At 36.6% G+C, this 16532-nt stretch overlaps 1 protein-coding gene across 1 annotated transcript in view; it reads left to right on the top strand.

The window, feature by feature from the left end:
• The window catches only part of Otogl (otogelin like), a 140615-nt gene that overhangs the window by 49824 nt on the left and 74259 nt on the right, over nt 1-16532 (top strand). Inside the window, exons 22-25 of the mRNA XM_076920159.1 lie at nt 1262-1314; nt 3063-3225; nt 5935-6042; nt 6934-7072. Of these exons, the coding sequence (XP_076776274.1) occupies nt 1262-1314; nt 3063-3225; nt 5935-6042; nt 6934-7072 (463 nt within the window). The remainder of the gene's footprint in view (nt 1-1261; nt 1315-3062; nt 3226-5934; nt 6043-6933; nt 7073-16532) is intronic.

Genomic DNA, 16532 nt, shown 5'->3' with positions numbered 1-16532 from the left:
ACTTCAGGTAGTAAGCATATTCATCCCTTTTAGAAGTGGCTCTCCCATGACCAAACCACTTTGTGCCTTAAGCTGCGTCTCTTAAAGTCTCACCTTCTGGTAGCATCACTGTGGGGACAATCCTTAACATGAGTTTGGGACTGAATAAACCATAATAAAACAATGGCACATGAGATTCCTTGTCTGTAGTCTCCTTCCAAGTGTTGGAAGAGCCCCCCCCCCTTTTAAATTCAATATCCTTAAAATAATTTTTTTAATTTAGTAAAATAAATCCATTCTTCCTTAGAGCCCAAAATAAAAATATTTAGCATAGTGACCTTATTTGCACCCTTATCAAATGTCCCTGACCCAGAAGTATAATACCTAGAGCTGGCTGTCTCATTTCTTTTATGACGTTGGCAGTATGGGCTAACACACCTCTGAGTGACATTCTGTAGCTTAGGGATGTGCATGTGCATTGTTTTCATGTGATGTGCCTCTTGATGTGTTGGTTTCTTCATTTTGCAAACATAGAACACATGGTCTGCTCTGAGGCTGAAGGGAAATCTGTGCCAGGGTTTCCAAGGGTCTGGTGTGTGTGTGTGTGTGTGTTCTCATTGTGTTATATTATTAAGGAGTTTCCAGGTTCATGTGTCTCTACCTGGTTTCCCTCTTCACGTTACAGTGACTCAATTCATTTTTAGTGATGCTGCCGGGATGGTTGTCTTGAGATTCAAACTGACTTCTGTGATTAAAGCCTTTGCGAGTTCAGCCTCAGAGCAGGGGCTGGCTTTACCTCCATTTGCCCACCTCATCTCCTGGCACCTGATTAAGCAGAGCAGTGTTCTGTGTCTTGTAGTTTATACATTTTCACAGAGCACAGGAATCTCTCTGATCCAAGTCAAAACCTCCATCCATTCTTTAGAATAGCTCAGGATTTATTACCTCTGACCACCCAGATGTCAGTTAGGAACAGATTTTTAATAGGTTTTTAAATGGTTTTTTTTTTCGATCTTAGATGTATTTCTATGTTGAGTGTGTCATGTTGTATAAATTAATTGTATATTTTCTTCTGATATTAGAATATAAGCATTCGGGTCAGGCTATTAGCAATACCGTGGGGCTTTTAATCCTCCTGTCTCTCACAAGGCCCCTTACATAAAGGTGTTTGATAAAATATGTCAAAATTAGATAGCTGACTTAGAGCTGGACTGAAGGGAATAATTTATTTGTTTAAAACCTAAGATCTAGGTCTATAAATTAACTATTTCTTTACTTCTAGCCAGTGTTCAAATGGGACTGTGAAGTGTGACGAGCCAGCAACGCCCTCTACTGGTAAGTTCCAGATAAACATTCTCCCGGGTAGCGTGTATCTCAAACTGTGCCTCATACTCTTCTGACAGAGACTTTTGCAAGCCTCCTTACCCAAGCACCGGCACATAGTAGTATCATGCAGTGTAATTCCCATCACAGTGGGAAGTAAGTATATAAGGTTGCTTAGAAACATCGATGGCCAGTCAGGCATGTAGCTTTTATATTGTCTACCTCAGTGCCACCTCAGGTACCTGAAAAGCTTTAGGGTTATAACCCTAGTTGTAATATAGATCAGAAAGCAGAAAATTCTATCCTAGACCAACATTTCTCAGCTTTTGAATATCCACACAATGAACTGGTGATCTTGTTAAGACGTAGGTCCTGATTTTGAATGAGAAAAAAAAATGCCAGAGATTATGAATGTCTAACAATGGCCAAGGTAATGTCAGTACTTCTGGGTTCAGGGATGTGTCTAGGAAACTAGGTTCTAGGATTTCTTGCAACAAATGGAAAAAATAGCATAGAACAAGAGTATGGTGGCACTCTCCTGTAATCTAGCACCGAGGAAGCAGAGGTTAGGCAATCCAGGTTTCGAGGACAGGTCAGCCATGCAGAGTTAGAAGCAAACCTGGCTTATGTAAGACTGTTATAAAAATGGAAACTAAAAACAAAGCATTTATAAAATATATCCATTGCTATTTCTTAGACTGTAACTTTCTGTTGGAATATGTAACCTGAAGATCTACAAATTAGAGGAATGTATAAATCTGAATTTTTGTCAGATGAATAACTTATGGACAAATGACAACTCTTGGATTCCATTCTGTTAGATAGGGATATTATGGTTCTGTTACTTATTTGAATGTACGTCGTTATAAATCAGCTTCGAGCTGAGCGTAGCGACATGTATCTATCTATACTTCTTGTTAAAGAGGCTAACCCAGAAGCAGGAGTTGCTGGCCAACCTGAGCTTGATAGTGAGACCCCATCCCTTAAAACACAAAACAAAACAATCAAAATGCTCTTTGAATTGCATGTTCTAGATTTACTTTGTCAGAATTTAGGTCAGCCTTTGGTTTCACTACAGGTCATCTTATTGGGCCTCAAAACTAACACAATAGCTACTTCACTATGCCCCTCTTAGTTCAGGGTAGCTCACAGTTAAAGCAGAGATTACTAGGTAGCCTGCTTTCTCAATCGAGTCCTCACGAATCTATCCCTGGGGTCCCATGCAAGTGTCTTATTTGGTTCCTCACAGCCCCAAAGCCTTCTGGGAAACAAGTACCCCACCCCACCCCTGGTCATGTTTCATAACAGGTGACTCTGTACTACTCTGTACAGTACAATAAAGATTGATGAACATAATGACTCAGAGACAAGGCAAGATCATGAAGCAACGTGTATTTATTATGGCTTTGTAAATGTTTAAAGATGTAGCTTTCGGTCCTTAATTGATGTGTTTGAATTAATCAACATACCATGCTTTTTTTTTTCTTGTTGACTTCAAGAAACTATATGCTAGTTATTTAGTGAATTGAGGGGGAAGGTGGCTAAGGTTTTCAGGTTTGAAACATCTTTGGGGAATTTTGAGATGGAACAGACTCTGGCTGGGCCATGCCGATAAGCTCATAAACTCGAGGATCAGAGAATGAGAGCATTCTTTCACCATAGCGATGATCTAGTCAATGGGTTTTGTTCGGATGATTTGTGCATAAAATTTTGGGCCAAATACAAAGTTAAAGCCATGTCATCCATGCTTGTATTTGAAGTCCACGCCTGCCCAGAAGGGAAGGAATATTTTGACTGCAGGTTTCCTGACCCTGAATTACCAGCTGGTGGTATAAATTGTGAGACCACATGCGCAAACCTGGCCATGAACTTCACCTGTGCTCCTTCCTCGCCTTGCATCAGCGGCTGCGTTTGTGCTGCAGGGTGAGTTCCCCTTACTTGATAGTATAGTCATTCATGATTTAAAGGAAAATTCAAGTCTCTTAAAAGTGTGCTAGGAGCCACCTAGATAATGTTAACTGGTTAATAGAGCTTGTCTGTTAGCCTAATGACTTGAAATAGATCTCTCAAATCTACATAAAGGTGGAAGGAGAGAGTTGATAATATCGAGTTGTCCTCTGATATTCATTTCATGGTACTCGTATGCACCCCCCCTCTCTTTCACACACACACACACACACACACACACACACACACACACACACTTAAAAATAATTTTAAAATACTCTTTACCAAGAATAATCAAAATAGTTGTTGTGAACAGTGGTTAGTTAACTTTGAGTTGGTACTAGGAGACTGTTGTAACTCTTTTGCTAGGTTAGCCTAATTTAACACTGCAATATAACTAGAGTAATGCACCACATTGAAGAAAGAACACATTTTAAGGAAAGGTTGGGATTTCTCCAAAATCATATATATATATATATATATATATATATATATATATATATATAATTATACATGATATAATTTTATTTATTTATTTTAATAAACATAACTATATATATGTATATATATATAATATTCCATTGCTGCAAAAATTGTCATTGACACTAATTTGTAATAATTAGGCCAACCAGTTTAATTATAAATGTTATAGGTTACTATATTAATGCTAAATAGGGGGAAGTACTTTTAGTGGAATTCTGACTTTATTCACACCAGAGTTCAAATTTCAGCTCTGCCACTGTTAGCTGAGTAATTTTTTCCCCATATATTCTTCTCAATCCCCAACTAGATAGGCATTGTATGATATGTAAGATGTAAGACTAGTAAGTCTGTGTGTATGTGTGTGTGTATGTGTGTGTCGCATTGAGTGTATTCAATATATTTGAATAACAATTTAATTTCAGGCCATCTCCTCTTTATATATTTCATTCAGTTGTAGAAATAGCATGTTCCTGGACAGATAAAAAATATGGAGATTCTTAGCTTCCGTGTAGGCACACATATATTCAGTTCTCTCTGTTCTCGGTTGTCTAATGATGAATAAAGGAAAGAGAGAGAGAGAAAGAGAGAGAGAGAGAGAGAGAGAGAGAGAGAGAGAGAGAGAGAGAGAGAGAGAGCCATCTCAGGTAAATAGGCTACTCATTCTTCCTCAATGAACAAGTCCCACAAAGACATTCCCAGGATCAACTCATAAAAAGCAAGGGCATAGGAGAGAGGTCTTGTGGTTTATCTCCTAGGAGAATCTCCTTTGTCTAAATGGCTCCAATGCGCCGAGTATCTTGGAATGGTATCCATCTGCTCAGAAGAGAAGGGCATATGAGGGTGAGAAAGAGGGTCACAGTAGACAAGAGTGCACACACGAGGAAAGAAAAAAGGTTGGTGGAAATCAGGCCATTGAATGAATGAGCAAGGAAAACAGTTTGTTCAAATGACAAGGGAAAGAAAACGTTTGTTGTGGTCAAATAATTAAAACCTGCAGCATTGCTTGATTTTTTTGATTGTGACTGTACATGGCCAATTAAATCAGTATCTAAATTTTATTTCAGATAGAGTGTTTGCTGCTGTTTATTTTCTATAACCATTGACTTTTAGTTCAAGCCTGACATTTATTTCCTGACTGAACCTTGTTAAGAAATGTGAGACATGCCATGATTCCTTCCTAAATTGCATTGAAATAGACAGAGCTAAAATCTACTGAGATCCTTCCGATTGTTTTGGGAAAAAGTTTGCAAAGAAACTTCTAGTAAAATGTCGATGATGGTAATCTCAAGTTATCATCTCTTCATTGTGACCTTTCCTGGCTCATGTTGAGGCAATACTTTAGTATATCATGTATTTTCCCAGAGATTCTTACAGAGCCAGAGTCTATAAAAGGTCTACATGGATCTAGTTTAGAAACCACTACACTAGAATAATGCAAAGTAGAGGAAAAACAATATAAATGCCTTCAAATATTGGTCCTCCTTATTAAATAACCTTGGGCGCAAGTTTCAAATGACTATAGTGGTATTTGTTTCATGGATGGCTGAGTATATCACAGCACATCAGTTACATTGTAGGTGTCCAGTTACTGTTAATTGCATGTTTCTTCCCAGGCAACAAAACAGATACAAAATGACCGTGTCTTCCTTCTCCTCCTAGGTTTTGATTAGGTATGAAAAACCCATCAGTTATCCACTAACATTCAAAACAACACATTAATAAAAAGGAATGGGAAATACTTTGTATATTTTCATTTAAATACACCTAAATCAAACCATCATCATTCAAAATCTTAGCACTGCAAACAAGCTTGTTTGCCTTCTAAATTCTTTAGCAGAAAACATCATTGGTTTCATTATTTACTGTTTCCCTAGGGACAATCAGACAATGCAGACTTTCATAGTAGCAAACAGTGATGGCCAGGGCACCTACTTTCTATTCGGATGTGCTCTTTCTAGAACAACTGTTAGAAATGTACTCCTCTGTTTTATATTTATGGTGCCATATAAAAAAAGGTTAAGTCATATCTGATCATGTGCCTGGCATTTAGTTAATCCTGGGATACAGCAGGACCATGTGGGGATAAAAGGGAAAACCAGATTCGTCCTTCAATGCAAAAGGCAGTGTTGAATATGATAATACTGTTTCTTTCCGTCTGACACTTGCAGGTTTTCTAATCATGTTTTCTTTTTCACTTGGAAGAATGGCAGAGCACAAAGGAAAATGCTACGTTCCTGAAAGCTGTCCCTGCATCTGGAAAGACTGGGAATATGTCTCAGGGGAAGTCATCTCTACACCGTGTTACACCTGGTAACAACAGACATTTATTCCACAGAAGTTTTCCTTAGCAATTGTATTAATATAAATTGTATTACTGCTGTGACTTGACGTGTCTGACTAGCAAAAGTGAATCAGTATCAAGCTTGCATATTGAAGCTGCAGGCCATTGGGGATTGAATGGCTACTTTCTACGAGGGGACGATGGCATTTTAAATGCATCTTTATTAGCCTAGGAGAGAAGTGTGAAATACAACAATTTGGTAACCTAATAGAAATACCACAAACTTAGAAGAAATGTTAAATGTTCTAAAGAGAGAGCTTTATTCAATAGACATTTGACTGTTTGGAAGTCAGTAAGCACAGCGCCACAAAAATAGTTATGTCTTACTAAAGTTTTTTTAAAAATATGCACAAGCATTCTAAATTTTGATGATACTATCCAGGAAGCTTAAACTGTCTAAAAGGTTTATGCTCTCTGGGAGCTAGTAGGCCTATGCTCACTTTTCATTCTGTTATCTATTTTCTATGTGTCCCAGATTTAATTTTGGTGTCTGGTACTATAAATGTAGATGTGTGACAAATTGTCAATGTACTAGGCATTCTGAGAATGAACTGGCAGTATCTATAAGGATTATTGACTCCGAATGCTTCTGAATACACATTTAGGCTACCAGAAAATGCCAGTATCGTAGTAATGACTGTCAGTTAGGATCACTGGCTATTCTTTCACGGGCCCTTAGTTTGATTTCCAGTTTCAGGGGATCCAACCTTTCCTTCTGGCTGTCACAGGTGCTAGGCACACACATAGTATACAGAAATACATATAGCCAAAATACCCACATACATAAAATAAAAACAAAAATTCTAATGAGAACCTAATTGCTCCATAAGATAACTTGTTATTTATTTTTTTTTTATTAGTGTTTGTCGACGGGGGATGTTCAATTGCACATATTATCCATGTCCTGCAGTGTGTACAGTATATGGAGACCGGCATTATCATTCCTTTGATGGGTTGGAATATGACTATATCAGCGATTGCCAGGTGTTTTTAATCAAGGTTGGTCATAATTACTTGCTTTTTGTTTGACCTTTCATAAAGACAATGTGAAGAACAACATGTTGTTGATGGCATACCACATTAGTATGTACCATTAATAAAACCTATGAAGACCATAGTCATTTTGAACTTATTTGTTTGGCTTTAAACTCATCTTAAGTTCTCTTATTAGTAAGGGATAGACTAACTCTTTAGCCCTATACCTTTTTCCTTGTCTACAAACTAAAAGTAATGATTATACCTAGCTCCAATGGTAGAAAGGGCTTGATTACACAATAATTTCTCATTAAAATTATTTTAATTATTGTTATTGGTATGAAGTATACCTATAACATATTAAGCCCTATATTTTATTTTTATGAATTTAAAATCAAGAGATATTCTTTTTGCTTCTAGATACAATTTTGCTATTTTGATGGTATCCTTGGTGAATTCCTGGATTTGTATATGTTAGAAAATCTTAAAATTTCTCATATGTGTAAAATGTATGGATAATCTATGTGTATAGATTGTATACCACTGATTTCAGAATTAAATTTCTAAATGGAAAGAAATGTAATTATTCCAATGGAGTCACACAAGAACTATAAAATAAACACTATCTCCAATAATTGAACAGGTGATTAGTCTAATTTCCTGTATCTAGTTTTTATGTCACATTATGCTTACTTGTGATTCTGTTCTATAAGCCTGTCTTAAGAAAGTAGAGGTATAAGGTCAATTTTGAATAGATCTCCAAAATTAAAAATCAATGATCTTTAATGAAACTTTTTCATTCTATATTAAAGAAACGAAGCTCTCTGTGAGTACTTGTTTCACAAGTATCATAATTTATAAGTATCATTGAATTATCATCTATAGAGGGGGCTGTCATTTACAAATAATTTTTAAGTTTCCTATAGAGAAATAGTAATGGATTTGGTGTCATATAATTATGGCATTTGTCAAGTATATTCTTATATTTTTAAATTAATTTTTTTAATATTTTAAATTTCATACATGTCTGCTGCATTTACACAATTTCCACCTTGCCCTCTTGCCCCAAACTCTTTTCCTGTCTCCCTAACTCTTTCTTAAATTTATGAGCTTTTCTTTAGTGTTTTATACATGTGTACACGCATGCACGCACACACACACATGTGTATACATATACAGCTTGCTGAGTTTGTTTAATGTTACTTATGTCTTTATGTATTTAGGGCTAAACCTAGTGGCTGGAGAGTGCATCAGTGGTCTCCCTATATAAAACTGATTCTCCCTTTCACAAGGGCCATTAATTATCTGTAGATCTTTATCTAGGCGTAGAACCTAATGAGATTTACATTATCCACAGTGTAGTTCAACTAGATTGTCGTTAAGCTTGTTTAGGTGACTGCATCTTTGAGAAGTTCATGTGTGCAGCAATTCTGTCTGCTGCAAAAGGAACTTATTTAATGAGGGATGGGAGCTATGCTTATTTGTAGGCATAAGGGTGTATATTTAGAATGGAGCTGGACTCTTAATTGTTTTAGAAAAGTGGCAGTAATGTGATCTCCCGTAGATTTCATGGTTTCATTAGCCACTGTTGGTTGGCAAGCTTTACAGCACTAGCCATGAATCCCCATCTATTTGATGGGCTTTAAGTCCAAGCTGTTGGTTACCTCCAAGATATACGTGCCAATATTGCATCCTTGGGATAGGGTTTACATTTGGGTACAACTATTGGTTGCTTTTTTTCCCCTTGATAATTTACATACCATCTTTAGATATTATGTATGCTGGCTAATTTTATGTCAACTTGACACAGGCTAGAGTCATCAAAGAGGAAGAATCCCAGACTGATAAAATGCCTCCATAAGAGCTGGCTGTAGGCAAGCTGGTAGGGCATTTTCTTAATTAGTGATTTATTGGGGAGAGCCCAGATATTTGTGGGTGATGCCATCCTTGGGCTGGTGGCCCTGGGTTCTATTAAAAAAAAACAGGCCGAGCAAGCCAAGATGAACCAGCTGGTAAGCAGACTCTTCTGTGGTCTCTCCATTGGCTCCTGCATCCAGGTTCTTGCCCTGTTTGAGGTCTTGTCCTCACTTCCTTCAAGTGATGAACAGTGTTGTGGAAGCTTAAGCCAAGCAAATTCTTTCCCCCTCAAATTGTTTTTGCTTGTGGTCTTTCAATGCAGCAATAAAAATTCTAAGTCACTACGAGAGGGAGGAAAATTCCAGGTTAGTTCCAGCTCAATACTTCAAGTCCGTTGTCTGAAGTGTGTGGTGTCTTAAGTAATGGGGTCTCAACTCCAAGTTCTGGGAGGTAGTCAAGGGCAACATCAATCTCCTTTATTATTTTGGGACTCTTTGGACCGCCCTGACCAACTCATCTCAAGCATCCTTTGTATTGTATATCCTCCTTCCCTCACGGTCTATACTGGCCTTTTTTCAACCCCAACTATCTTTCATGTCCCTCCTTCATAGCACCATTGTTCTAGTAGTTAATTTCTCTCCCCACTGCCATGGCTTTATTTTATTTCTTTCCTTTCCTTTCCTTTCCTTTCCTTTCCTTTCCTTTCCTTTCCTTTCTTTTCTTTTTACTTTCCTGGTATTCATAGTTACTCCAGGTTATATACTTGTATATATATATATATATATATATATATATATATATATATATATATGTATATATATATATATTACATATATATGAATGTATATATGCATATATATGCACCCATAAATGAGAGTTTGTAGCATTTGTCTTCCTAGGACAGAGTTGAGTCATTCAGTATAATATTTTCTAGTTACATCCACCTTCAAATTTTATTTAGTATTTCTTACAGATGAATAGAACAAATGGGTATATATGCCAAATCTTATTCATTCATCAGTTGAGGATCATTTAGATTGTTTTTATTCCATAGTTACTATGAATAGAGTAACAATGAACATGGCTGGGCAAGTATTCCTGGAGCAGGGCAACACGTCTTTCGGACACATGATAGAGTGTTATATCTGCATCATACAGTAGATCTATTGTTAATATTTTGAGCATCCTCCAGAATGAATTCCAGAGTTGCTGCACCAGTTTGCAATCCTACAAACAGTATTTCCCCCTGTCCCTTATTCTCTTCAGCATTTGTCCTTGAGTTGTTTTCTTGATCTTAACCATTCTCAGTGGGGTAAGATGAAATCTCAAAATAATTTTAGTTTTCACTTCCCTAATTAGTAAGGATGTTGAACATTCTTTTTGAAATATTTCTTAGTTATTTTTATTTCTTCTTGTAGGTTTTTTGTTGAGGTCTGTGCCCATTTGAACTGGGCCATTTTTTTTTAAAATAATTCTTTTATTTTGAGATTCTTTGTATACTCTGCATATTAATCCTCTATCAGATGTATAGCTTGCAAAGATTCTCTCACTTTGTCAGTTGCCTCTTCTCTTTACATATTGTGGTTCTTTGTAGTCTTATTTGTCATTTTTTTTGCCTTAATTCAAGTGATGTCCTATTCAGAAAGTTATTTTATACTCTTTCATCCTTTAAGGGGTTATTTATATTTTCTTCTAGCAGTTCCAGGGCTTCAGGTTTCACTGTGAGTTCTTCAATCCATTTGGAATTCAATTTTTGTGCAGGGTGATAAGTATGGGTTTAATTTCATTCTTCTAATGTCCAGTTTGTTCAGCACTGTTTTTGTTTCTGTGTTTTTTTTCAATTTTTGTGAAGACTGTTTTGGGGATCTTTATTGGGATTACATTGGATCTAAAATTGCTTTTGATAGAATGCTTATTTCACAATAGTAATTCCATCAGTTCATGAGCATGGGAGGTGTTTCCTTCATCTAGAGTCTTCAAATCATTTTTAATTAGAGATTTAATGCCACTGTAGAAGCCCTTCACTTCCTTGGGTGTGTTTATTTCTAGATATTTTAGTTTTTATAGGCTATTGTGAATGGGATCTTCTTCTCAACATGTTTGTTATTGAGTACATAGAAAGGCTACTGACATTTGTAAGCTAGTTTTGTCTCCTCCCACTTTGGTGAAATTATTGCTCATTTCTACACATTTTCTGCTGGGATTTTTGTAGATTCTGCTATGTAACCTGTCATATCATTTGAAAATGGGTGAATATTTGAGTTATTTTCTTACTTGCATCCTTTACTTTTCTACACTTGTTTTATTGCTCCAGATAGCATCTAAAATGAGTGGGGGCAGCGGACTCTGCTGTTGGCTCCTGATTTTGGGAGGGATTCCTTTAAATTTCCTCCATTTGTGATGATGTTAGCTATGAGTTTGTCAAAAACAGTCTTTATTATGTTAACCTATGTCTCTTTCAGTGGCTCAATCAATAACATGTCTGACTGTGGAAATTCCATGTTTTGTTTTTTGGTATGTGTTTTGCTTGATGTTTGGCATGTGAAAAGACCCAGCAACCAATGTACGTTCTATTACTTGTCTTTTCTGACTTGCATTGATCCGTCTAGTTCTTTTGTCCTGTTGTTTCAATAGTCGTCATGTAAAAACAGGTTGCTAATTTTATTCTGATTATATTATATCTGTGCAATTAGATTGTATGTCACTATACTTCAGTGCAAAGAGTTATATTTCTTTTTGGCTTCTTTTAGAGACTAGCATAGTTATGACTAAATTATAAAGTTAAAAATCACTGGTTTAATTTTTTTTAATAGTCTCCTTACATTGTAGAGGAAGGGCAGTTAAATGAATTGCTTTACTTGTACTAACTAGCATTTCTAGGAAACTCATATAACTGCCTTTATTGTGATGATTACACAAAAACACTTTTAGACTTTAGTGTGCATGTTGTGCATCATCTGGCGATGTTGTTAAAGTGTGGACTGTTTCCATAGGTTGCAGTGGAGTCTTGGGTTCGACTTTTTAAACAAGGTATCCGGTGGTAATGATGCTGTATGTCTGGAAACCACACTTCTACTGGGAAAGGTGGAAGCATTTGTACAAGAAACCATAATGGAATGTCTATATGATCATTGTTTTTTGAAATTCTCCTCTTCTGAATACTTTAAGTCATAATGAGTAAAAGGAAATTCCTTTGATAACATTGTATCAAGCATATCCTGTTCCATGGAATATGTTATTTCTGTTTAAAATATTTTTGTGATGCCATTTCAAGTAGTAAGAGAAAATTCTGCCAAATGGTATTTTCCTCTTAAGTATAAAAATAATTTACAACTGCCTAACGAATGCATTTATAGCTAATTCCCACTTTTTACTTGCAAATAGTCTATAATGTGTGACAAGAGTCCTTTCTCTTCATTAATTCATTTAAATTATGTTTATTAATTATAAACTATCTCAATAAAAACACATTTACTATACATCTCTATACCAAAACAGATTTATTTGAGAAGTTATAAAGTTTCAAGGAGTGATTATGTTTTTATTTTTCCTTTCTTTCCCTCCTCAATTTGTTTGGGGAATTATGGGCATTATGTACTTAGTAACTACCCATTAATATCTTCTACCTAGGAAGAAAAAAATCTTTATTATATTTTGCATTAGAAAACAGCATTATCCACTATGTATTTTTACATTTGTTTTTTAGAACGACTTTTAATATATTCTTAAAGATTTATTTTATGCATCTGAATGTTTTGCATGCATGTATGTATTGTGTGATGCCTGGTGTTCACAGAGGTCAGTGGAGGGTAGGAAATGCCCTATGAGTTGTTCTGAGCCACTATGTAGGTGCTGGGAGCTGAATCCTTGCCCTCTAAAAAAAGCAACAGTGCTATTAACTGCTAAGCCATCTTTCCAAATTCTAACTTTTTCTCTACACGTTTTTCTTCTTTCCTTTCCTTTCCTTTCCTTTCCTTTCCTTTCCTTTCCTTTCCTTTCCTTTCCTTTCCTTTCCTTTGATTTTTAGTGGTCATACTTGCTTAGCTCACACCATCTGCCAAGACTTCCTATGGCAAAGACTTCCTTCTGAATTCATCAGTGCTTCCATTGAAAAGGGAAGGTGGCATGTTGCATCACTCTGATTGGGTATTACAGTGTCAAAGTCACCTTTGAAGAGCAGATTCAACTTTCTTCTGTCAGCCAGCTCCTTGTCATCTTTATATTTAATTGCAAGCCCAGGCTTTTCAGGTGGACAAACTTATCTTGAGTTTCTTTCGATCCTAAGGAGCACACAGTAATCTAATTCATAAAGTATTTACTTTTATTTCAGAAATAGACTCTAAAAAATTAACACTTAGTATTATTTTAAAGGTGTAGAGTTCTTTGACCTCCCCACTGAAGGAAGTTTGGGTTGATTTTGCTTATCACTAGATTGCATGTTTTCTTAATACAACCAAGTTCCAGGTATAGCATTTCCTATAACTTTGCTGCGTAAATACTTGTTAGAATTCAAGAATTAAAATACTCTGCTCTTTTATTTATTTTAGATGTTTGCTTTTTACCACATCACATAGGATGTTATATTTGTGTCTTGAGATGGATTTAGAGAAAAGGTCATAACTGTATTTTATGAAGCAAGATATGATTTAAGAGGAAAAATATACTGACAGTGTCCAAAACTTCCAGCATTATGACCAGTGCTAAAAACTTCCACAAAGAAGACTGTAGAGGAATTTTAATCCAGCAACATGGCTGCTCTGATCATGTCCAAATACCCTCTAGGTCTGTGTGGTCTGGCTGGAATGCAGACATAACCTTAGTGCACACCTTTAATCCCAAACAATGATGTCTAATTGAGGGGCAGACAAAGTGACTATTCAGAGAAAGATTTCACAGAATGAGTCAGAGATAGGATATGCCCAACTCTTAGGAGAAAAGCTATTTAAGAACAGCAGCAGCAGTAGCAGTAATGGGCGGGGGGGAGTCAGTTTGTCAGTGAGTTGGGAATTGAGTCTATTGTGAGTCAGTGCAGTGTGTGCAGTACATGGAGTTAAGTTCATTTTTGAGTTCAAGCAGTTTAGGGCAGGTCAGCAGAAATAGATTAAGCCAGAGACTAAGAAGGAGTCAGAAGATTAGAACAAATTACCAGAGTTACTTAGAGGTCAAGCAGAGCAAGTCATTGACAAAACTGAGAGAAGCCAGATTAAATTGATCAGTTGAGAGAGGGGTTTGAATCAAAATGGCTGAGTTGAACCAACCAGCCAGAGTCCAGAAAGAACTAGTAGCAAGGGTGAGTTTATTCGGCAGTAAGCCAATGAGATGGGAATTACTCTGGCAAATAAACGTTACTTTTACAGGAGACCATTGGTGTGTGTGTTTTTTTTAAACAAAACTAGGAGGTATATATTCTAGTTTTCAGATTTCAGAGTCAAACTCTCATTCTGTGAACCTGCAGCAGGCAACAGTAGAGTACTGACAGGGTTCTTCCCATAACTTATTTTTGGGTAGGTCTTCAGTGTTCTCCTTAGCTCATCCTTCAAATGTTGCTGCCTTTCTTAAACCCCTGAGAGCTTCCTGAAATTTCTAAACCTAGCCTAAGTTTTCACATACATGCAGACACACAGACTTTATGTTCTGGTGAATGGTGAAAACTCTCTCTTGCTCTCTCTCTGTCTCTGTCTCTGTCTCTGTCTCTCTCTCTCTCTCTCTCTCTCTCTCTCTCTCTCTCTCTCTCTCTCTCTCTCTCTCTCTCTGTGTGTGTGTGTGTTGTGTCCAGAGGCCAGAGGAATCTACCTAAATACTTCCCCACTGGACTTTTTGAGACAAGCTCTCTCATTGAACCTGAGATTTAAAAAAAAGGCTATTCTGAATATAGCTATTGAGCACCAGGAATTTATTTCTGTCTCCTAAGAACTGAAAATGTATGTCCCTGGATCAGGATTTTTTTTAAATAGAGATTTGGTGATGGAATTCAAGGTCATTCTGCTTTTAGAGCAAGTACTCTATCCATCGAGAAATCTCCTCTAAACCTTTGTAGTTTTCATCCTCTTTTGTTTTCTTATCTTCTGGTATCCACTGATGTCTGGTCCTTTGTTTCTGATGACCTGGCCCACTTTTGTGCTCTCTTCTCTAGTGTTCTTAAAACTCTGGCTATTACAGGTTCTCTATTTCTATGTGTGTTGCTTCCATGAAATTCCAAATTGTTGTGACCTCATAACACCTTGAAGACACAACCCTGTTTAGCAGGGGCTTTGTATAGAATGGTTCCCTTAAAGGGGGTTGAGACTTCGATGTGACAGATGCTGACACTATCCTGTCAAGTGAAATACTGTTCTACATTGAAAGGTGCTGACAGGTGAAGTTTTGGAATCATTTGATGGTCTATTGTCTATCAGGGCTTTGAGCATGGAGAGAGTAAAGAGCCTTGATATTGACCTTTTCCATCTAGCTTTGTAGTTGTTGTTGGGTTGCCTAGTAACTGTCACATTATTTCAAAACCTAATATTAAGTTGAAGTAGATCAGGAATGGGAACTATAGACACAGAACTCTTAGCATTGCTATTGTTTTAGGTTTCTGTCAACACAGCACAGTGTTAGAAGACAAAACATATAATAGAGAACATTTCTTGACATTTCTGATTCAATATAAATAACAGAGCTAACACTGATGTACTCTGATTAATAATAACAGAAATTTTATTGTAATAAAAGCCTCGCAGCCTACTTCTCTTATCTTTTAATCTAAATAACTCTTCCTGAGAGGAAGAACAAATAAAATCCTGCATTATATACTTTTTTTCTGCTTTAAAAACTATTCACAAGAACATAAAAGTATGACATTATTTTTTTTTTTTTTAGCAGAACAATGCTATAATCATCTTAATGGTCCTTATTATGGTGCTTTTCAAAGTTCAGGCAATGCTTTGCAGAGGATTGTTCAGAAAGAAGCCAAGAGCTCCCTGCACTCATCAAGGAAAAGACACATTAATTACTCTGTCAACACCACTCACTAAACCCTCTCCTCTAGGCACTGCTGCAGCAATTATGAACAAGGCAAGAATAATTGGGCCAAACTAGGGTATATATCGATTTAGTGCTCATATTGCTAGTGATGTGAAAAAAATCTATGTATAGAGAATTTACATGAAAATCCATATGCTTTTAATAACATTTTTATGAGGAAAATACACCCTCATCTGTCTCAAAAGACGGCACACAGGGAGTTTATATGTGGCTTTGAAATTGCTTTTTGTGGTGACATGATAATGCCCCAGCCCTACCTAATGTTTAAATGAGCCCAGGCCCATCTCTACTTTTGCCCATCATTGTACCCAACTTCTCAGTCTAGAGCTGACTCCATGGGATGTCTCCATCCGTTTTCTCCTTTTGATGAAACATCCTTTCAAGTTAGTGGAAGGGTGAGGGACAAAGACTTTTGACATTTAGAGAGAGAAAGACCACTTTAGAAATTTGCAAAAAGGTATAAACATTTGCCCCCCCCCCCCCCCCCCCGGGGAAAATGGTAAGCATATGAGCTGATGAATATATTAATCAATTTAACCTAATTATTCCACACTTTGTGTCTATAATATTGGGGCTTTACTCATGAATATATGCAATTATAATT

This window comes from Arvicanthis niloticus, chromosome 22, assembly GCF_011762505.2.
Source record: "Arvicanthis niloticus isolate mArvNil1 chromosome 22, mArvNil1.pat.X, whole genome shotgun sequence".
Taxonomy (NCBI): domain Eukaryota; kingdom Metazoa; phylum Chordata; class Mammalia; order Rodentia; family Muridae; genus Arvicanthis; species Arvicanthis niloticus.
This window is presented reverse-complemented; position numbering and strand designations above follow the sequence as displayed.